General features: G+C 38.5%; 1 protein-coding gene across 1 annotated transcript in view; it reads right to left on the bottom strand.

Moving 5' to 3' along the window:
- The window catches only part of WDR88 (WD repeat domain 88), a 60277-nt gene that overhangs the window by 9317 nt on the left and 27329 nt on the right, over nucleotides 1-23631 (bottom strand). Inside the window, exons 6-9 of the mRNA XM_043980212.1 lie at nucleotides 18270-18399; nucleotides 6770-6957; nucleotides 3501-3583; nucleotides 284-352 (exon numbers count right to left, since the gene is read on the bottom strand). Of these exons, the coding sequence (XP_043836147.1) occupies nucleotides 284-352; nucleotides 3501-3583; nucleotides 6770-6957; nucleotides 18270-18399 (470 nt within the window). The remainder of the gene's footprint in view (nucleotides 1-283; nucleotides 353-3500; nucleotides 3584-6769; nucleotides 6958-18269; nucleotides 18400-23631) is intronic.

Raw genomic sequence — 23631 nt, 5'->3', positions numbered from 1 at the left:
TGTTTTCTTAATTACACAACAAGTCTAGCTTCTATATCATCTCCTCAACTGTGGATTGAATTTATAGGTATAAGGAGACTCAGAGTTCTTCACTGACTCTGCAGTAGATTTTTCCAACCAAAAAGCTCATCTGCTCTCTCCCCACTAGTCTGTATTAAAATTAAGCCTCTGCATTAGTTGTCCTACCTGCTCTGAAAGGAATTTTCTTGACAGGAAAAAAAATATGTATATATAAGCTAATGCAATAGAGATTTGGAATCAATGAAATATTTGTAAGTTTTACCTTTGAAGCAGAAATAACCCATTTTCTGTTGTTGCTAATTGCAACATCCATCACCCAGTCTTCATGTCCCTACAGGAAAGAGAAATTTAACTGGACCCCAAAGTAAAAGCTTTCTTACTTTTAAAACAGAATAAAACTAGTATCAGTAACTCTCATAATGACCTTACACTGAAATGAAAGCAATGAATTCTGCTTCTTTTACTTAATCAAAGCCATTTTTTTCATGTTACAGAAACATTAAAGGCTTAAAATTTTTTTAAATCATACTTCTTTGAATTATTTTTGAAAATGCTACATAATTATTCTGAAAAATAGATGAAGGAGAAGTGGTATTTAACCAATAGTTCTGTAAAACTGCCTTTTTCAAGAAACCCACAAAAAAGCCCTGCAATTGCCATTCATACTAGCATTCAAATTATCTAAAGACTGGTATAGTGTAGGAGAAATGGATTTACAATTATACTCACAGAACCTCAGAATCAGAAGGTACTTCAGAAGCCATTTAGTCCAACCTGTAGCTGAACAAGAATCTCCCTTACCACAGCCCAGACAGGTAATCCTACAACCTCTACTTCCACCATTTAATATATGATTAGAGGTTCCTCTGGAGACAAAAGTGACCAAGACTACTTAGCCTTTTAAGCTTAATACTGCACTGCTGATTTTGAAATATCCAAGCCTTCATCCATTTTAACTCTTAGGATTATTTTATCTCAGCCTTTATTTCTGCCTCACTGTTTGCCAAAGGTTTACCTGCATGAAGGAGAACTTTTAGTTTGGGTTGCTAAAGATAATTAACATTCATTTTTTTAAAAAATATATTTCTGACATTGAATATCAAAACTAAAAGGCTGAAGGGGATGGTTTCCAAGAAACCTGGGAAGGCTTTTCTGAACTGATGAAAAGTAAAATGAGCAGAACCAGGAGAACAAGTTATGCAACAACACAGTAAAGACAACTTTAGAAAAACTTAGAAACTCTGATCAACCCAATGACCAACTATAATTTCAGACAACTCAAAATGAAACATGCTACCAACTTCCTGATCAGAGAGGTGATGGACTCAGAGTACACATAGAGACATAGAATTTTTTTTTACATGGCCGGTATGGAAATGTGTGTTGTTTGGCTATACAGTTTTGTAACAGTTTTGTTTTTCTTTCTTTTTCAGGATGAGATTGCAGAGGAAAGGGAGAGGAAGAAAAAGTTGATTTTTGTTTTTAAAAGACCTAATTTAAAATTTTAAAAAAGAAACTAAAAGACTTCTTCACTCCTTACATTATAGGTTATATGGGGGGAAATGGGCTATTTTTCATATCAACTTTAAGTAGTTCCTTTGCTTTCTGATTGTTGCCTTCAGGTGTTGCCTATAGGTTAATAAGTCATTATGGAAATATACATAGTATTACTATCCTTTAGTTTTCATAATTCACAGCATCCTAGGACCATAGACTTGGAGCTGGAAGGGACCTTAGAAGCTGAGTCCAACCCCTTTGTTTTTACAGATGGGGAAATGGAGGTTGAAGGGAATTAATAATTAATCTGTACTGAAACCAGCATTTAACTCTCTGAGCAAGACATGGGAGAGTTAGAACCAGGTCTTGCTTTCCTAAGCATCTGTCTACATTGAACCTTCCAGCTCCAGGACTTAACCCCTGAAGTGCTTTCATGTTGAGCAAAGTTGGGCTTAAACTAAATAGAAGCACACAATGTGCAGAGAGCTTCTGAATTTAGCTCCAGCCAGGCATTTTGCTTCCTTAGGATACTAGCCCCCTAGCTCTGACAAAGGCATACAGGTGCTGTTTCTCAGAAAAGAATACAGTCTTCCAGCAGAAATCATTCTCTTTGATCTTCAGAGAAAGACTGGATGGTGGGACAATTGGCATGTTCCCTAAGGACTGGACTTACCTGAATAAAAGCCCAGGATTATAGTATCTAGGTAGTCTGGCCCCAGTCTTTTGGCCATCTGATCATCTACAACCAAAGCAGTCTCCACAGTTACTGTCTTGCTACTTTGCCTCTGCTCATGCTATTGCTCTACCAGGAATGTCTTCTTCCCTCTCCTCTATTTATTCAAAAGCCCAACATCCTTTAAAGTCCAGTCCAGGTCCTCTCTCTCCCACAAAGCCTTACCTAATAACTCCTGTACACAATGATCTCTCCCATACTTCTTTTTTTTTTTTTTTTTAGTGAGGCAATTGGGGTTAAGTGACTTGCCCAGGGTCACACAGCTAGTAAGTGTTAAGTGTCTGAGGCCGGATCTGAACTCAGGTATTCCTGAATCCAGGACTGGTGCTTATCCACTGCGCCATCTAGGTGCTCCCCCACACTTCTTTAGTTACTTACACCCCTTGAAGTCTTTCTTTTCCTTCAAGGCCTTGCTCAGGTTTCACATCGTTCATCATGATGCCTTTCCCTCCACCCTCATCCTCAAGCTAGAAAAGATCTCTCCCTCCTCAAATTTTCCAAAAGCATTATGTTCTTTCCCTTTATTTCATTCTAAGTGGCACCACCCTTATTCATATACTTGTCACATCTTCCTTTTAAATTATAAGTTCCATGAGAGAAAGGATTGCATCTGCTTTTACCTTTCCATCCTCAGGACCAAGCAGAGGATCAGGCACATGGTAAGTGCTTCAAAAGTTTTGCTAGGGCAGCTAGATGGCGCAGTGGATAGAGCACCGGCCCTTGAGTCAGGACTACCTGGGTTCAAATCTGGCCTCAGACACTTAACACTTACTAGCTATGTGACCCTGGGCAAGTCACTTAACCTCAATTGCCTCACTAAAAAAAAAAAAAAAGTTAAAAAAAAGTTTTGCTAACTTGAACCATACTCTCTGTACCTCTCATCTGGTAATTCCTCCTCTATAACTCTTCATGGCCTTGTATACATTAGATCCTTGTCCTTGTTTATTATACAGTGAGTTCAATGAGGACACAGACTGTTTCTGACTCCATTTTGTATTCCTTGGAGCACCAGTCATTTAATAAATGTTGGCAGATAACATGCTCATAAACCAGAAGTTAGCCTGTGAAGAGTTAAACCAACTACATACATTGTAAAGAAAATCGAGCTTTTTGTATCTCAATCCCTTCATTTTGCAGATGAGGATACAATGCAAACTATAATCCAATCCCAGTACTTTAGTTCTGAAATCCTGCTTTAGTTTCTTAATCCATCATATAAGGTTTCTATCTTATATCAGTAAATCAATACCTTTAATGTACATTTTTTATATCCTCCGGCCACATCCCAGACAGTTACCATTTTGTCATATGCTCCAGACACAATAAGTGAGGCTGAAACACAAAATTGGAAATTCATGGGCTTCTTCATGGAATCATCCCTCCTCTAGAAAGGCAGACTAACTGAGTGACCTTTAATGACGGGCTCTTATTAGCCACACGTCAAAAAGATGTTGAAAACCCCTGTCTGGTTTGGCTGAATGATTCACATCTCTATTAACATGACAATAGAGGACATAATCAAAAGGCACTGGGAAGAAAGTTCTGACTTTGGAATTTAATGTCTTATTTTAAGTAGTAAAATATACTAAACCAGTCTTCAGCTATTTCTATGACCTTCTTAGAAACCTAAGCTTGTATTTTTTATTTTTATTTGTACCTCCATTCTTTTTTATCTTCATTGCCAAACATTGTGCATGTAATAGCTGAGAATCTGTGAGTCACTGGGGCTTCTGCAGAAGCCTTATTATGATCAGTGAAATGTTTCTTGGCACCTAACAAATGGGAGGAAGTCTTCCCTGAAAAGCTTGTCTAATCAATCTCTGATCAAGGAAAACTACAACCATAATTACAAGCAAAAGAAATCTGATCAATGAGAATAACATGTAAACACCAGTTTTCAGGAAATCTCATTATGCTATTGTTATTGTCTGAGGTGTTATTTGCTTAAAAATCTGTGTCCCTAGAATTAAGGGACATACATGCCACATTACAGTGATTTTAGTAATGACCTTCCCTTGGAATTTCACATAGCACTTTGGTAGCTCTCTAATACATGTGAGGAATGGTGTGTATTATTGTGATCTGTGTTTGTGTCTATAAGGTCGGGGACTAAATCTTAACTAAATTTTGCATCTTGCCCACTACCTACACAGTATTTAATAAATATCAGGTTCTTAATAAATGGTTATTGAATGAACTAACTCTGTTTAAGAAAATACATTTGAAAGAGTGATCTAATTACTTCTTTTTTCATCCCCATATTACCTCTAAAATTGTAATAATGGTCATTGGAATTCCACTTACTTGATTTAAAGCCATTATTCACTCCAGAAGAAATATGTTTGAGTTCTACTTGTTAGCCTAAACTCGAGTATGTTCTAATCGTATCTAGAAAGAATAACCTTTTACTATGTGTGAAAGGCATTTTGACTTTAACTTCCTATTATTACTACAAGCAAGGCAATGGTTTTGTTGCTGGCAGAAAAGCTGGGCAATGTGTTGCCATTCTCTTTCTGTCTTGTTGGGCAAGGCCTCAGGAATTTACAGAAGGTGAAAGGAGTTTTCTCACCTTAAGTCAAATAGTAGACTGGGGTCTTTGAGTGGGTACTAAGACTAGGCTCCAAAGGAGTTAAAAAACAAAACACATTTAATCTAAAAGTAAGACCCGTTAGCTGGCTGGTGAGGTTTGGGGCCTGAATTCAAATCACGGCTGGAATAGCCCAAGGCTACAGCTGCCCCTTCCTGGGTGGGAGAGTATGTAGCAGCTGCAATTCATGAGAAGACCAGCAGATGGAAGCTGAGAGCTGCCTAGTAGAAACATGCTTTTCAGATGACCACAAGTCCAACCAACTACCAGCTCCAACACATCACCAGGTCAGCTCTGGCTACCGATGACTCGGCAGTGGAAGCAGCACCAGGCAAGAGAAGCAGTTCAGAAAGAATGCTGGACATAATTCATGTTGGGGCAGCTTGGGGGCTCAGTGGACAGAGTGCTGGGCCTGGCATCAGGAAGACCTGAGTTCAAAGCCAGTCTCAGACTCTTACTACCTGTGTGGACCTGGGTGAGTCACTTAACCTATGTCTGCCTCAGTTTCTTCCCAGGGTTGTTGTAAGGAGCAAATGAGATAATAATTGTAAAGCATTTATCATACCACCTGGTACAGTAACATTCCCCAGGAATGTTAGTTGCCTTGGCCACACCTGCTCCCAGGCCATGTGCCCAATGTTCTCCATATGTGCCCTCTTCGTATACATGTTCATATAAATATATACATACTCTCTATACAAGTTTCCTTTCCCGTATATGCTCATTCTCACCAGAGGTATGGGAATCTGCAGGAGTATATACCTTTATGTGTTTTATGGAAATTGTCCTTTTAAAAAGTTGTTACACTTTAAATGTGTTTTGCTCTGAACTGGCACATCCTCTTGTTGGTCTGGCAAATGGAATATCAGTGAGGGCTGGTAAGCTCTTGGTTTGAGCGGAGGCTGACTCAATACACACTCAGAGCAAGGTATAGTTGACAGGGGGGGTTGACATAGGGGAGGTTGGGTCATAGGCTATACTTTATTTGCTAGCCCATCTTCAATTAAATTTAACAAGCATTTAGTAAGCATTTTAGCATGTATACTGGGCTAGGTGCTAAAGATACAAAGACCTCAAGGTATTTGCATTCTACTGGTGGAATACAACACATTCCCAGGTGAGGAAATACAAAGTAATTTCCAGGGAAATGGGGATACAAGCAACTGGTTGGACCAGAAGAAACCTTTTATAGGAGATGTCACTTACACTATGCCTGGAGGGAGTTGGGAACCCAAGAGGCAGAGATGAGAAGGGAGTAAATCCCATAAATGAAAAATGGTCTGTCCAAAGAACAGTCCTATATGATGGGCAGCAAGAAGGCCAGTTTGACTAGGACATAGAGCATGGTAGAGGAAGTAAAATGGAACAAATCTAGAAAAATAGGCTGAAACCAGAGTGCTTTTAATTCCAAACAAAAGAGTTTATTTTGTCCTAGATGGTGGAGGAGGCCCCTGAAGCTTCTTGATCAGGAGAGAAATATGGCTAGCCCTATGTTTTAAGAACAACAATTTGGCAACTCTATGGATAATGGGTTGGAGAATGGAAAGAACAGATGCAGGGAGATCAAGTAGAAGGCTACTGCAATACTTCAGGTGAGAAGTGATGAGATCCTGAACTAGACTGAAGGGCCCCTGGTAGAGAAAAGAGGAGGAACATGAGAAATCCAGAATTTTCCATTGCAAGTTTACCAGAGGTACATGACTCTTCCTCTTATTTCCTTTGTCTCATGTTATATAGACACTTTCTATTGTCCTTCTGGAAAATCATCATCCTAATTTATTATAGATAACAGAGTTATGAAAGAGTTAAAGCCTTTCAAGGATGGGTTAACATTATGTCACGTATAACCGTCCCAAAGAGAATCTATGTTTATTAAATAGTAAAAAAAAATTCACTGGAATACTGAATTTGAAATCATATAAATAACTTACCATCTCTGGTAAAAAGACAAGAACTGACAGAACCTTCATGACCTTCCATCAGAGTTACACAGGCTCCCTCACTCCGAAACCCTCCTGCATTTACATCCCAGATTTTTAAGGTTTTGTCCCAAGCTGCTGTACACAAGAAATGACCACTGAAGGTAAAACAGCAATCTGCAATAACATTGGAATGTGCTCTGAAACACATGTGAAAAATACAGACAATGAGAGTTATTCTACTCTGGTTAAAGAACCACTGCTATTCCAATCCAAGGGTCCTGAGGTAGATGCGGTTTAGTTTGAATTTCTACACAGTACTACTTCTCTGGTTATTGAAAAGAATTTCAGTCATCCAGCATTCATCAAGTGCCTACTATGTATATACATATTCCTACATGTGTACATATATGATACATAACTATATGTATAGCTTTTCTTTTTTAATTTAACTTTTAATGTTTTAATACATTCAATATTTTTTCATATATATTAGAGAGATAGATGATAGATAGATAGATAGATAGATAGATAGATAGATAGATAGATAGATAGATAGATAGATAGATAGATAGACATATACACATACATATATAATCCTAGAGGCATTAGGAAGCCACTGGAGTTGGTTAACAGGACAATCATAAGATCAGATCTGTGTTTAAGGAAAATTACTTTGGTTCTCACTGGTGTCCTCACTTTGGGCTACCACATTTCTGAAGATCTGCAGATAAAGAGCAGTTAAAAGCTGTGAAGAATAACTAGTTACTTGTTTCAGAACCTACTGAACCCTTCCCCTTTTTCTCTCTCCCTCTGTCTCTCATTTGCTGTGCATATGAAAATAACAAACTTCAACATTTATTCAGTACCTCCAATGTGTAAAGCAATATCTGTGGAACTGAAAAAGATACAAAAATAAATAAGGGAGGTGGCTAGATAGCACAGTGGATAAAGCACCGGCCCTGGATTCAGGAGTACCTGAGTTCAAATCCAGCCTCGGACACTTGACACTTACTAGCTGTGTGAACCTGGGCAAGTCACTTAACCCCCATTGCCTTGCAAAAACAAAAAAACAAATAAGACATGGTCCTTCCCTTTGACCCCTTAGATTGGGGGGTGGGGGCGTTGTTGGAGGGAGAGACAGCTAAGTGGTTCAGTGGATAGAGAGCTGGATCTGGAGTCAGGAAGAACTGAATTCAAATCTAGCCTCAGACACTTAGTGCTGGGCAAGTCACGTAACCTCTGTTTGCCTTAATCCTCTGGAGAAAGAAGTGACAAACCACTCCAGTATCTTTGCCAAGAAAACTACATGGACAGTATGGTCCATGGCATCATGAAGAATTGGACATAATTGAAAAACAACAAACAAAACCCTCCGTTTAAGGAACATATGCAGCTATGTATTGATTAGTATGAATAATAAATTCTTCAAAGTGGTTGCATTAATAAAATATAGTAATTGTTTCCATCCCAATGGAGATATGCAAATAAATTTTTAAAATAAGTTCATTATCTGTTTATGAATATAAGAGCAAAGGATAAGAAAAATGTATTTCTGATGCAAACTGATTACAAAGTAATATAGAAAGAAAAACTTTAAAAATTAGAAAACCACTTAATATGGTAAGCCTACAATGACTATATGCAAGAAAACGTCATTATTGTTGTTTAAAATATTTTACAATGTAGATTGAACTATCTTCCTTTTAAATCTTCATACATCTGCCTATAGGTACTGAGAGCTTTATCCACACATCTTGACAAATTTGCGTGTTCATATTCTCACACATTGAACAAAATGTAAAGAAATGACTCAGGACATTATCTAAAATCATTAATGCTTTAAATATGTGATATTGCTGTCCTTGAAATATTTTTTCGATAACTAGGCTAACACAACTTGAAAATCAGTCTTTGATAACATTAGTCACTCAGTTTCTTCTTTGCCCAACAAAGAACCAGAAATTATTGATGGTTATAGGCTCTCAGCACAAAGTTTTTGAGACCAATAAACAAGCATTAGTTTTTATTTTTTATTTTTTTTGGTTTTGTTTTTTTGCGGGGCAATGGGGGTTAAGTGACTTGCCCAGGGTCACACAGCTAGTAAGTGTCAAGTGTCCGAGGCCGGATTTGAACTCAGGTACTCCTGAATCCAGGGCCGGTGCTTTATCCACTGCGCCACCTAGCTGCCCCCTAGTTTTTATTAAAAAAAAAAAAAAACTTTCTGGTAGCTAGGTGGCTCAGTGGATAGAGCACCAGTCCTGGATTCAGGAGGACCTGAGTTCGAATTTGAACTCAGACACTTGACACTTACTAGCTGTGTGACCCTGGGCAAGTCACTTAACCCCAACTGCCTCACTTAAAAAATAAATAAATAAATCTGTTTAAATTTGTTTTTATTTGTTGGGTTTTTTGTGGGGCAATGAGGGTTAAGTGACTTGCATAGGGTCACACAGCTAGTAAGTATTAAGTGTCTGAGGCTGGATTTGAACTCAGGTCCTCCTGACTCCAGGGCCGGCGCTTTATCCACTGTGCCACCTAGCTGCCCCCTGAACTCCATTTTAAAAGTGATTGGGGGCAGCTAGATGGCGCAGTGGATAGAGTACCGGCCCTGGATTCAAGAGGACCTGAGTTCAAATCCAGCCTCAGACACTTAATACTTACTAGCTGTGTGACCCTGGGCAAGTCACTTAACCCCAATTGCCTCACTAAAAAAAAAAAAAAAAGACAGAGAATTAAAAAAAAAAAGTGATTGAATGGGCAGGGGGGGGGGCAGTTAGGTGGTGTAGTGGATAAAGCACTGGCCTTGGATTCAGGAGTACCTGAGTTCAAATCCAGCCTCAGACACTTGACACTTAACTAGCTGTATGACCCTGGGCAAGTCACTTAACCCTCATTGCCCTGCAAAAAACAAAAAAAGTGATTGAACCAACCAAGGCTTGCAATAAAAGTTTCTTCACTAGCCACTTTATTTCCATTTTTCCTTTACTACCTTAAACAAACTTGAAGCTTTTGTCTGAATGTCCCCTCTGTTAAAAGCAATGTGTTTTTTTTTTTTACAGTTTTTTTTTTTTAAGTGAGGCAATTGGGGTCAAGTGACTTGCCCAGGGTCACACAGCTAGTAAGTGTTATGTGTCTGAGGCCGGATTTGAACTCAGGTACTCCTGACTCCAGAGCCAGTGCTCTATCCACTGCGCCACCTAGCTGCCCCTAAAGCAATGTGTTTTTAACTGGTCTTTAATCCATTCATTTCTAGAACTGTGATGTTTTTCTTCCTTGTGGTTATTGGCAAACCACAAAAAGCTGGTTCCACTTTGCCTTTGTCTTTTAGCCTTTATGTTTTAGGATATTCTGTACCATAGATTCAGGCATTCCAACATCTTGTCCTGTTTTAAAGTTATAACCCCATTCATGCATTAAATTACATCAAATTTGTGTTCTAGTGTAATAACAAGCCTCTTCTTTTCTGTGCTGCAGATGTTGCTATCTGAAATATTCTTCCTTTTGTCCATTTTGTTAAGGGCTCTTTAAATTTTTTTGGTTTTTTGGCGGGGCAATGAGGGTTAAGTGACTTGCTCAGGGTCACACAGCTAGTAAGTGTCAAGTGTCTGAGGCTGGATTTGAGCTCAGGTCCTCCAGAATCCAGGGTCAGTGCTTTATCCACTGTGCCACCTAGCTGCTCCTAAAAATTTTTTTTAACAGAACATCATATCCATACTTAATGATAAACAAATGCACACAAAGCAGTGTTAAAACCCTCAGCTAACTCTAACAAATCTCATTAACTGAATTTTCACTTATATCAAATGTGACCTGGTATCATTTTATAATTCACACTAAATTGAATTTTACATTATTCAAACTCATTGGGGTTCTAGATATACCTAGTGTACCTACTGTACATCTTGTACACCTAGATGGGGTGGGATGGGATTAACAGGATAAATAACCATAATATAAACGAAAAGATGATAAGAGCATGATAGATACATACAAAGCAGTATGTATCTCTGTACCTGTCTCCCTAACTTTGTTTTTTCATATGCCCTCCACCTTTTTTCTCTCCTTACATCTTTTCCTTTCATTCTTTTTCCCTCTATGTATTGCTCTCTTACTGTCTCCACCCCCTTAAGTATCCATAATATTCACTTTTCAAATTTATCTCTGGATAAATAAAGCTAAGTGAAATTGCTTTTTACTTATGTGTGGGCCTTGATACAAGGTGTTTTATTGGGGAGAGGAGAGACGGAGGACATCGACTTTAATAGGCTCTCCATTCCTTTCCTAAATAGACTTTGGAAATGAATCATTAAACATAATTAAGACCTTTGACTTCGGTAGAACTCAGCACTATTCATCAGAAGAAAAGAGTAAACAAACTGGTTTCTAGAACACAATATCTGGTTCTGCTCTTTTATCTGCCCTGAAAATAGCCTTTTGAAATACACAAACTAGACAAGGCCAAAAGAAAAGACTAGTCAAGTCTACAATAAAATTCAATTTTGCAAACAGTGACAACTCTCAGAATGAAACCTCAAAGTCCCAGGACCTAGCAGGATATGAACAATCCCTAAAAGCTGTACTATATACATAAGGGATTACAAGCATCTTCACAGGAAAATAGGCAGTACTCATTGTGATTGAAAAGCAGGATCATCAAATAGCCTCAGGATAGAGTTACCATTCCTAAAAAATTTTCTAATCTCTTTCTCTTTTAAAATGTATTGATTATTTTCTTTTGACACAAAACAATTCTCAACAAATACCCAAACTCCCTACAAAGTACATTTCCTGAAAATAGTTCAGCAACATTGTCTAATAGCAATCAAGTGTTTCAGTGGCTAGGGTATTGGGCCTACAGTCATGAAGACCTAAATTCAAATCCAGCCTCGTATACCTACCAGTTGTGTGACCTTGGACAAGTCACTTAACCCTGTCTGCCTTAATCCACTGGAGAAGGAAATGGCAAATCACTCTAGTATGTTTGCAAAGAAAACTCCATGGACAGTATGGTCCATGGGGTGATGAAGAGTCAGACACAGCTGAATAACAAATTGATAATATGTGCCACTTTCCACTTTTGTACTTCACTAAACTTTGCAGAAAGGTTGAGCCCTTTAATTCTAACAGCATGGTGCCAGCACTGTTCATTATATTTGCCCTGAATTTTGTTGCTTCTCAACATAAATTTTGTTTATACTACTATTGCCTCTGTATGTGTGATTTTGTGATTTTTTTTTTAACCTCTTGATTGGTGACTGGAGTAAACCACTAGAGAAGCTCCTTGGGAACTAAACTCTGAAAACATAAAGAAAAACTATTCCAATTAGGAGGAAAATCGGGAGTTATCTAAAGAGAATCATGTAAATACAAAAGGAACCATTATCAACAAAGTTAAATTTTTAAAGACATGTACAGAAGGTGGAAGCAAGAAAAAGTAGCAGGATGAACAGAACAGCAGGGCATAGCCTATCATACTAATGGTTGAAATAAGGTGATACTAAGGAGGAAAATAAATGACAAAAAGGGCTGAAAAAATGAGGACAAAGAAGGGATAGGCCCGCTGCTAGGAATAGGAGAGATGCTGATAACTAACAATAGAGAGAAGGCAGAGCTGTTCAATTCAATTGGTTTCTATTTTCACTACCAAGGAAAATGATCTCTAGACTAGAAAGAACAGAACAAAAATGGGTAACAAGGAGCCGATAGGCAAGATAAGCACAGAGGTAGAAGGAGCACCTCACTGACCTTGGTGAATTCAAGCCATGACACCTAAACGAATTCTTCAGCTATTGAAAAAACCAGCAAATGTGATCACTAAGCTCCTGTGAGCAGTCCTCGAAAAATCATGGTGAATAGGATTGTTACCGTAGTAATGGAGGAGAGTAAATGGTATACCAAAAAAATTTTAAAGTAAAACAGAAAAAAATTTTAAATATAAAAATAAAAAATAAATGAATGAATGAATGAATAAAAAGAGAAAAGAGAAGGCTCTGAAAACTTTTGATTAGAAGGCTTAACTTGGATTCCTAGCAAACATCTATTAATGAGATAGCTAATGAACATCAAGAAAAGGGAACATCACAGCCATTAAAGCTTCATTAAGGACTGACTGGCCATGCCAGACTGACTTTATTTCATATTTTTTTACAAGCTTGCTAAATTAGTAGATGAGGGGAATGCTATAGTTTACCTAGATTTTAGGAAAGCATTTGAAAAGATCTGTCATGCTAATCCTATGGTAAAGATGGAAATATGTTGATTTTTTTTTTATTTTAAGGAGTCAGTGAGGTAGTGTATTGATTAGAGTTGTCTAAAAACAGTTCCTGAAAATTGTCTTAGAATCAGGAAGAGCTGAGTTCAAATCCTGCCTTAGATACTTACTCTATGACAAGTCACTTAACTTCTTTCAGCCTCAGTTTGCTTATCTATAAAATGGGGATAATAATAGTATCTTCCTCACAAAGTTGTTTTGAGGGTGAAATGAGATAATAGATGTGTAAAATGGTTTATAAACCTTAAAATGCCATATAAATCGAAGGTATCATTACTCTTTTGTGGGGGGGGGCAGGGCAATTGGGGTTAAGTGACTTGCCCAGGTTCACCCAGCTAGTAAGTCTGAGGCCACATTTGAACTCAGGTCCTCCTGAATCCAGGGCCGGTGCTCTACCCACTGTACCACATAGCTGCCCCGATCATTACTCTTTTTTTTTTTTTTTTTAGGCAATGGGGGTTAAGTGACTTGCCCACGGTCACACAGCTAGTAAGTGTCAAGTGTCTGAGGCCGGATTTGAACTCAGGTACTCCTGACTCCAGGGCCAGTGCTCTATCCACTGGGCCACCTAGGTGCCCCCCCCCCCCCCCCGATCATTACTCTTAATGTTAATACTATAGAACAATTAAATGGATTTGGAACTGGTTAGATGGCCAAATCAGACTATGCTTTGTAGTCTTTATGACTATAAAAAATAGTCATTAAGAGTTCCATCTTATTCTTAGGCTCAAAAAATCATCTTTACAAGTATAAAATGGAGGAGTTGTTGCAAAATAGTAGATAATCTGAAAAATATCTGGGAATTATAGTGGATTGTCAACTCCATGTGAATCAGTCAATCAATATTTAATAAGCATTTACTGTACCAATCACTTTCCTAAACAAGGGGATACCAAAAAAGGCAAAAGCATTGTCCCTGTCTCAGGGCACTCATATTCTAACAAGGCAGATAACATGTAAATAACTTTATACATGTGATATGTACATTCAGAATAGATGGGAGGTAATCTCAGAGGTAAGGGACTAACAGGACCAAGTAAGGACTCCTGTGGTTGGGATTTGAGCTTCGTCTTGAAGAAAGCCAAGGGAGCTAAGAGGTAGAAGAAGGGGGTGGGGGTGGGGTGGGGGGTGGGGAGGATGGCAAGTATTCTAGGTGTGGGGGAGGACAGCCAATCCCAAGTCACGGAGTTTGGAGCTGGATTGTCATATGGGAAGGACTGCAAGTGGAGCAGTGTAAAGAGATCTTCAGAGCACCCCTGGTGGGGTGAAATGTAAAAAGACTGGAAAGAGATAAGGTTGTGAAGGGTTTTAAATGCCAAAAGAGAGTTTTAGATTTGATCATGGAAGTAACAGGGAACCACTAGAATTTGCTGAGTAGTGGTTGACTTGGTCAGACCCAGCTAAAGAAAAAGCACTTTGGGGCTGAATAGTGAGAATGGATTGGAATGGGGAGAGACTTGAGACAGGGAAGCCAATTAGAAGGTTTTTAAAATAATCAAGACAAGAGGCAAAGAGGACCTATATTAGAGTTGTGGCTGCGTGACTGGGAAGAAAAGCCAATAGATTTGGTGATTAAAAGTCACTACTGGGGCAGCTAGATGGCGCAGTGGATAGAGAACCGGCCCTGGAGTCAGGAGGACCTGAGTTCAAATCCGGCCTCAGACACTTAACACTTACTAGCTGTGTGACCCTAGGCAAGTCACTTAACCCCAATTGCCTCACTAAAAAAACAAACAAACAAACAAACAAACAAACAAAAAGTCACTACTAACTTGCTGAGACCACTTTCAGTTGAAATGATGAGTTTGGAAGCCAGATTTAAGAAAGTTTAGAATTGAATGAGAGGGGGATAGCTAGGTGGCACAGTGGATAAAGCACCAGCCCTGGATTTAGCAGGACCTGAGTTCAAATCCAGCCTCAGACACTTGATACTTACTAGCTGTGTGACCTTGGGCAAGTCACTTAACCCTTATTGCCCCACAAAAAAACAAAAAACAAAAGAAATGAATGAGAGGTAAGGAAACAGGAGAACCTATTGTAGACAGCTTTCACAAGGAGTTTAGCTAAGAAGGATAGAAGTATAGCAGAGGCATGCTGGCTCCAATTTGTACTGGCTTGTGAAGACCAATTGTTAAATTTTCAGTGTGAGTATTTACACCTTAGAAATGAACAAATGCCACTTCGGGGCTTAATGTATTGTTTTGTTAATTTCTAGACTTAAGAAAGTGATAGAGAAAATATTAAGAATGCAAATTAAACTTAAAAGTATACCATGACTTATATGAACTGATGTATAGTGAAGTGAGCAGAAACAGGAAAACCTTGTGCACAGTGACAGCAATATTGTTTGGTGAAGAACTGTGAATGATTTAACTATTCTCAGCAATACAATGATCCAAGATAATCCCAAAGGACTAACGATGAAGCATACTATACACCTTCAAAGAAAGAACTGATATTGATTGAACAAAGACTGAAGCATGCTATTTTTCACATTCTTTCATTTTTTCCTTTTATTCAAGTTTTCTTATATAAAATGACTAATACGGCACTGTTTTACATAATTGCACATATATAACCTATATCTGATTGCTTACTGCATCAGGGAGGTGGGGAGGGAGGGATGGAGGAAAGGAGGGATAGAATTTGGAACTAAAAACTTTAAATAAAAATGTTTATTATTGTTTTTAAAAGTATATCACGAATACATTTTTTCCTAGAGAACAAGTTGTTAAATATTTATCAATATATCCCTGCACATAAGATAATTGTTATCAAGAGTGATAGAATCGGGGCAGCTAGGTGACGCAGTAGATAAAGCACCAGCCCTGGATTCAGGAGGACCTGAGTTCAAATCCAGCCTCAGACACTTGACACTTACTAGCTGTGTGACCCTGGGCAAGTCACTTAACCCCAATTGCCTCACCAAAAAAAAAAAAAAAAAGAGTGATAGAATCAAATTAGAGGGGTTTTTAAAGGATGAGGGAAATATGGTATGTTCATAAGCAGCCAGAAAGAGCCTACATATTGGGAGAGCTTGAAAATAAAAGAAAGAATGGGGATTATAACAGGGGAAGTCTGATAGAAAAAAAAGGTAAGGGTATGGGATAAAAGGTGTATGTAGAGGATTTGGCCTTGGCAAAGTGAAGGACCAACTCTTCATCAGAAACAGAATGAAAGAGGAGACATAGTAGAGAAAGACATCAGTAATGAGCTTAGTGTGGTAAAAAGTTTTTAACCGTCGGTTAGTGAATGTGGTAAAAAGATGCCAGTTTTTAAAGGACCACCTTTTCAGGGAGGAGACCAATGGCATGAGCTACCCACGCCAGCCCGGCTGCTAAGCACTCCACTTCCGGGGTGCGAGCTTAAAAGGCAAGGAGAGAACAGAAGTGGGAAGTCTCTTGCCTGCTCTCCTGGTCTGATGGCTGCACTGCTCAGACAGACGCTAACTGGAGTTTGACTCGGCCCGGCTCGCTGTTAGCACGTGCTTGACGCGGCTCTCCTCCCCAAAGGTGGCCTTGGGCTTTTGATGAGTTTTATACGGAATATAGGCTAAGCTTAGACTTAAGACTATTTGTTTTGTATTTCTACTTTCCTATCCCTCTAATCAACATCACCTGGTAACTACCACACAATAAAAGCTCTAACTATAGACCAGAGATTTCTTCCATTTACTAGTCTGGGAGATAAATTAAGGGAAAGGTTAAAGAGGGGAGATTTATGATCTAGTATCCAATTTTAAATCTCACATTAGAAAGAAGGGAGAGGAGGGAACTCTCTCAGAATGGCCTTAACTGTTTTGTAGTAATATGAAAGCCAAAAAAACCTCACAGAATTTAGACTACATTGAAGGGCATAGTGCCCAGGGATAAGGAAATAATAGTCTTGCTATTATACTCTGTGCTGGTCTAGAGTATTATGTTCAGAAGAACATGGTTGGATGGAGAGGATCCAATGTAGGGTAATCAGAATAGTGAGGGGTCTCGAGTCCATTCCATATGAAGATCAATTAAAGGAATCAGGGTTATTTAGCCTGAAGAAGAAAAGACTTGGGAGGAAACAATAGCTAATTCCAAGTATCTGCATGAATGTCATGTGGAAGTGAGATGAGACTTATTGTGGTTGGCTCCAGATGGTTGCACTCAGAACAATATCTGGAAGTTAGAAAGAGGCAAACTTTGGCAGAATTTATGGAGATACTTCTTGAAAGTGAAAACTATCCAAAAGTGGAATGAGAGAATGGGTTCCTACTCTCTAGAGGTCTTTGAGAAAAGACTGCATGACCACATGCGGCACATGGAGATTGTACTAAATGGTCACTCTGGTCCCTTCAAACTCTGAAATTCTGGGATTCTGAGATTAAAATATACCATCCTGACTGACATCAAATACAAATACCTGTGGTGAGGTGTGTCGAATACTCTGGCATGCAATGTTCGTTCAGTCAATAATTGTATGCCTCAGTTAGCAGGGGTCTACCATAGAGGAAGTAGTAGCAAATACTAGTAACATGCTACTTGTTCTCTTCCACTACTCCTCCTGTAATGGAGTTTATGTGATCTGATCTAAAATGGCTATCAGCACAGGTGACACTTTTCCCTGGATGGGATCATTCATTCATTCATTTCCCCCTTGACTTTATATATCACAATCATCTCAGTTCATAGGGTACAAATAATTGGAATTAGAGCTGGAAGAGACCTTGAGAGACCATGTAGTCCAACCTAATCATTTTACAGAGGAGGAAACTGAGGCCCCAAAAGAAGTGGGCTTTCTACAGTAACACTTTATTTTTGCTTGTTTTGCTTTTAGTACAACTGGGAGTGAGGATTGAGACTGGACCTTTACTGTCCTCCAGGATGAGGAAATTCCCTCTACTCTTGTAGATCAATACCTGTTCTGCAACTTAAAAATCATAGAGAGCTGGGGCAGCTAGGTTGCACAGTGGATAGAGCACCAGCCCTGGATTCAGGAGGATCTGAGTTCAAATCCAGCCTCAGACACTTGACACTTACTAGCTGTGTGACCCTTGGCAAGTCACTTAACCCCAATTGCCTCACCAAAAAAAAAAAAAAATCATAGAGAGCTGCCAAGAACACTGAGAGAGATTACTTTACCCAGCTAATATGGCAGTGGTAGAACATAAATATGGGTTTTCTTGGTCCTGAGGTCCCTCTATATCCACTATGCCATGCTATTATTTCTTGTTAACTGATTAATTAATGGATTATTTCTTACTCATGAATTGTTAGAAGTGTGGCTTGAGCTGATACATCCCAAATCTTCACGTTCATATCTGATGACCCTGAAGCCACTCGAAGGTTGTCAGGATTAAAACAGCAAGCTGTCACTGGTCTATCATGGTGATCTAAGACAAGGGAAAATTCACCTTGCTGAAACATATTTTAAATTTATTTTAGCTTAATATTTTGTCACATGCATTGCACACAGTAGTTACACTAATCTGAGTGGCTATAAATAAGAATAGTGGGCATTTAGAAAGTGCTTTAAGGTTTGCAAAGCATTTACATGTTATCTCATTTGATCCTCACAACAATCCTTCAAGGTAGGTACTATTATTAGCCTCATTTTACAATAAGTAAAGTGAGGCTAAGAGAGGTTAAGTAGTTTGTTCAGGGTAAGACAACTAGTAAATGTGTGGAGCAGGATTCAAACTCAAGTCTTTTCAATTCTAAGTTCAAACCTGTGCCACTCAACTGCCTAATACTTTGAAAATATGTTCTTGGTCCTGTCATACGAAGTGTCATGCCAACTTTTTTTAAAATTTAATTTAATTTAATTAATTTATTTATTTTAGTTTTCAACATTTGTTTAGATAAGATCTCCAATTTCAAATTTTTCTCCCTCCTTCCCCTCCCTTCCCCATCCCCTACACAGCAGGTTATCTGATATAGGTTTTATATATATATGTATATATATATATATATATGTATATATATATATACACACACATACACATATATACACATACATACATATATATAATGACATTAAACATATTTCTGGTCATGCCAACTTTGTTAATCCATATGTATATACCTAAATGAAATGAGAGAATAGGTTGTTCAGGAGAAGGTTGTTCAGAGCCAGAAAAAATATTTGCAAAAAGGAAGTATACCAAATCAGCAAATATAAGGTTGAGCTCAGTAAACATTCATGTTGCAGAGAAAACCTTTTTTAAACAACAACAATTAGCCTTACCTAGCCTGTGGTGTTAGGCATTCGGAAAAAAAAAATATGCCCAAATGCAAACCTAAGTCATGCAATGCCTTTTTTTTTTTTCAGGGCAATGAGGGTTAAGTGACTTGCCCAGGGTCATACAGCTAGTAAGTGTCAAGTGTCTGAGGCCGGATTTGAACTCAGGTACTCCTGAATCCAGGGCCGGTGCTTTATCCACTGCGCCACCTAGCTGCCCCCATGCAATACCTTTTAAAAATTGTACCTAAAAGGGAAATATTATGCCTTGCTATAATTGTGTTTTTAAACCGTTTTCTTATGTTTAAATGTGTTTATAAGAAGAAAAGGCTTTGGAGGGTCTTGCATGAGTTGATGATGAGTGAGATGAGCAGAACCAGAAGAACATTGTATACAGTATCATCAACATTAAGTGTTGGGGGGGGGGGCAGCTAGATGGCGAAATGGATAGAGCACCGGCCCTGGAGTCAGGAGTACCTGAGTTCAAATCTGGCCTCAGACACTTAACACTTACTAGCTGTGTGACCCTGGGCAAGTCACTTAACCCCAATTGCCTCACTAAAAAAAAAAAAAAAACCATTGAGTGTTGATCTACTGTGATGGACTATATTCTTCTCACCAATGCAATGGCACAGAAGAGTTCCAGGGAACTTGTGATGGAAGAGGATCTCCAAATTCAAGGGAAAAAAAAAAAAGAACTGCAGAGTATAGATGCTGAATGAACCATACTATTTCTTTTGGTTTTGATGCTGTTGTTTTTTTCTATTTTGAGGTTTTTCATCATTGCTCTGATTTTTTCTCTTATAACATGACTAATGCAGAAATATGTTTAATGTTATTATGTATATATATATATATATAACCTATATCAGATTACCTGCTGTCTAGGGGAGGGGGGAGGGAAGGGAGGGAGGGAGAAAAATCTGAAATTGTAAAGCTTGTATAAACAAAAGTTGAGAACTATCTTTACATGTAACAGAAAAAAATACTTTATTAATTAAAAAAAAGAAAGAAAAGGCTTGACACCTTTAATAATGGTTATGATAAAGTAGTTGAGGTCAGAACTTTTTACTCCTACTCCTAGCTCCTCCCATGATCACTGGATCATTAATTTAGAGCTAGAAGAGGCCTCAGAAACCAACTAGTCTCATCCCCTCAATTAACTAGTAAAAAAAGTAAGGCCCAGGGGCACAAAAGTAGTGTAAGAAGTGAAAAATCGAACCCAAGTCTCCTAAATCTAAAACCACAGCCTCCAAACCTTTTAATTTCAAGAAAAGAAGAAGAATGTTTTACTTGCATCTTGGAAAACAATAGAGCTTTAGTTAAGCAGTTGAAATTAAAGAAAAAGCACCAATTTTTGCCTATTGTTTGTGGAATGTAAGCTCCCTAAGAGCAAATACTTTCTTTTTTGCCTTCAGGATTCCTTTTTTTTTTTTTTAAACAACAATATTGTTCTGGTGATGCCAGATGGCTGCCAATTCAGGGCATACAACAATCTCCAAAGTATTAAAGTTGTGGGCCACCCAAAGAGTCATAAAGAAACACATGGTGGGTACAGTCACCAGTGAAGAATTTTGCATAAGATGTGGTAGAGGCAATACCACTGATAAAATCTATGACCAGGAAAGGAGGTAGGCTGTTCAAATAGAAAGAATGAGAGATAAAAGATATTCCAGTGGTATCCATGTTATATCAAGAGACTTAGAAAAAGACCCTCTGGATTTCTGGATGGGCCCCTTGGGGAGAATTCATGGTGCAACATGGATGTGAGGAACAGATGAGGAGGAAGCATAGGATTGTGGGACCTTCTCTGGGCTACTTTCCCAATATGGCACTCAGTTTTGTAGTTTGGGTCTCCAGTGGGATGACTACTCTCACAGGTTCCCAGGTTCTCTGTGAGTCTGCTCTACTAAACTGTAGCTTACAAGTCCTCAATAATACAATTACCTTTAGTAGGCAGACAGACATAATTAGCTCAAAGCAAAGGAATTTCTAGATTGTCATAGTAAGAACAATGGCCATACAACATTCATTCCCATAAACATGGGGCAGATTATCTCTCAAATAACCACAGTGGGGGGTGGAGCCAAGATGGCAGAGGAACAGCAGTAACTTTCTCCACTTCTCCACATGATCCCTCTAAATAGCTCCAAATAATGCCATAAGTCAAATAACAATAGCATCAGTAGGAAGAGTAGGCACAAACTTCAGAGTACACTCAACAAGAACAAAAGTTCAAAAGAATCAATTAAAAAATGCAAAAGAAGATAGTCTTAACAGTACCATATCTCAAACTATATTATAAAGCAGTAATTATCAAAACAACCTGGTACTGGCTAAGAAATAGAGAGGTGGATCGGTGGAATAGAATAGCTACAACTTACACTATAGTAAATGACTATAGTGATCTAGTATATGATAAGCCCAAAGATCCAAGCTTTTGACATTTCCTTTTTTTTTTTTTGGTGGAGCAATGAAAGTTAAGTGACTTGCCCAGGGTCACACAGCTAGTAAAGGATCCAAGCTTTTGGAACAAAAACTATTTAACAAAAACTGCTAGGAAAACTGGAAAACAGAAAGGCAAAAACTAGGAATAGACCAACATCTCACACCATGTACTAGAATAAGGTCAAAATGGGTATATGATTTACACATAAAGGGTGATACCATAAGCAAACTAAGATAATTATTTATTTATCAGATTTATGGACAGAGGAAGAATTTAGGACCAAAGAAGCCATAGAGAGCAATATAAAATGTAAAATAGACAATTCTGATTATATAAAATTTAAAAGTTTTTGCACAAAGAATATGCTAAACACATAGAGAATACCTGACTAAGCCAACTCAACCTCCAGTACTTCAGGGCCTCAATGGCCATTCTCTTTTCATGGCATCCTCATGTTTCAGGTCACCTGAGGGCAGCACCTCTGCTAGGTGGGCAAATCAACTAAATTCTCTGGGCCTGCTCCTCTTTGTAACTCAACTACCAACTGACAAGACTAATTCTCCACTCAATTGATAGTTAACTCTCTTTTCTGTTGCCAGAGGCCATACTGGAAGCTTCTTCCTTCACCAGTTCTCCTTAGCTTAGCTCCATACCTGGCCTGAGGAAGAGGAAGGGAGAGAAAAATCCACTCATTTATTGCTGCTCCCTGGTATAGATGAGAGGATTATCCTCCACAAAGCTACTTTGGTGGGTCATCATTTTATTTCATATACCCTAAATCTGGGTGAACCCTCTTTTCTCTCTAAATTTTCTCTTGGTAACCTCATCATTTCCCATGGATTTAACTATCATCTCTATGCAGATGACACAGGTCTATTATATCTAAATCCACATCTACATCTATAGCTATAGCTATGGATATCCTGCCTCAGTTTCTCCCCTGAGCTTCAGTACTACATCACCAACTGCTTTTTGGGATTTTAAACTAAATGTCTCAGATATCTCACATTCAGCACGTCCAAAACTGAACTCATTATCTTTCCCTACAAATCCTCCCCTCTTCTAAACTTTCCTGATACTGTCAAAGGCACCACCATCCTTTCAGTCTTCTGTGATGTTTAAAATCTAAATTGTGGTCACCTTAAATTAGAAGCTTCAGCACCAGTCTTTGGGCATTAAACATTTATTAAAGCATACAGGTATCAACATGGAGTTCAGAAAGGTAAGAAAAGGCCTATCTAGTCTAGAGTTCCAGCCTGGTTGGGTTCTTCCTCAAATCCTCCTCCACAAGCCTGCTTTAATCAGGAACTCCCCAGCAAGCTGATTGTGGAAGCTTTTTAATAGGTCTGGAACAGAGGCAGTCCTTACACACTGCTTCAAGCTGATTGGTTGGCGTCATCCACATCCATTGGTTTTTGAAGGTGTTCTCAAGTTGAGTTCACAGTCTAGCTTCTGAGAACAATAGCTTCTTAAGGGCTAGCCAGGTGTGATTACAATCCAGTTAACTTGAAGTAGGCTAATCAGTCAATCACTCTCACTGATTCAATCAGTCTAGATTAATCTCCAGGTGGGTCTTTGAGTATCTGCTAAATCCCATTATTTCATCACACTTCCAAGTTTGTAATCTCAACATTACCCTTGATTCTTCACTTTCCTTCACCTTACCTATCCAATCAATGTTAAATCTCTCCATTTCTACCTATACAACATCTCTTACATTTGACCCATTCTCTCCACTCATTTGGCTACCATCTTAGTTCAAAGCCCTCATCACCTCTCACCTGGATTATCACAACAGCCTCCTAATAAATCACTCAGCCTCAAGTCTCTTGCCTCTCCAGTTTATCCTACCAAAAAAATATTCCTGAAACACAGACCTGACCATGTCACTCTTTTTTTTTTTTAACTTTTTTTTTTTTAAGTGAGGCAATTGGG

The sequence above is a fragment of the Dromiciops gliroides genome, chromosome 2 (genome assembly GCF_019393635.1).
Source record: "Dromiciops gliroides isolate mDroGli1 chromosome 2, mDroGli1.pri, whole genome shotgun sequence".
In the NCBI taxonomy this organism is placed as follows: domain Eukaryota; kingdom Metazoa; phylum Chordata; class Mammalia; order Microbiotheria; family Microbiotheriidae; genus Dromiciops; species Dromiciops gliroides.
Note: the sequence above shows the minus strand (reverse complement) of the source record. Positions and strands in the feature narration are given on the sequence as shown.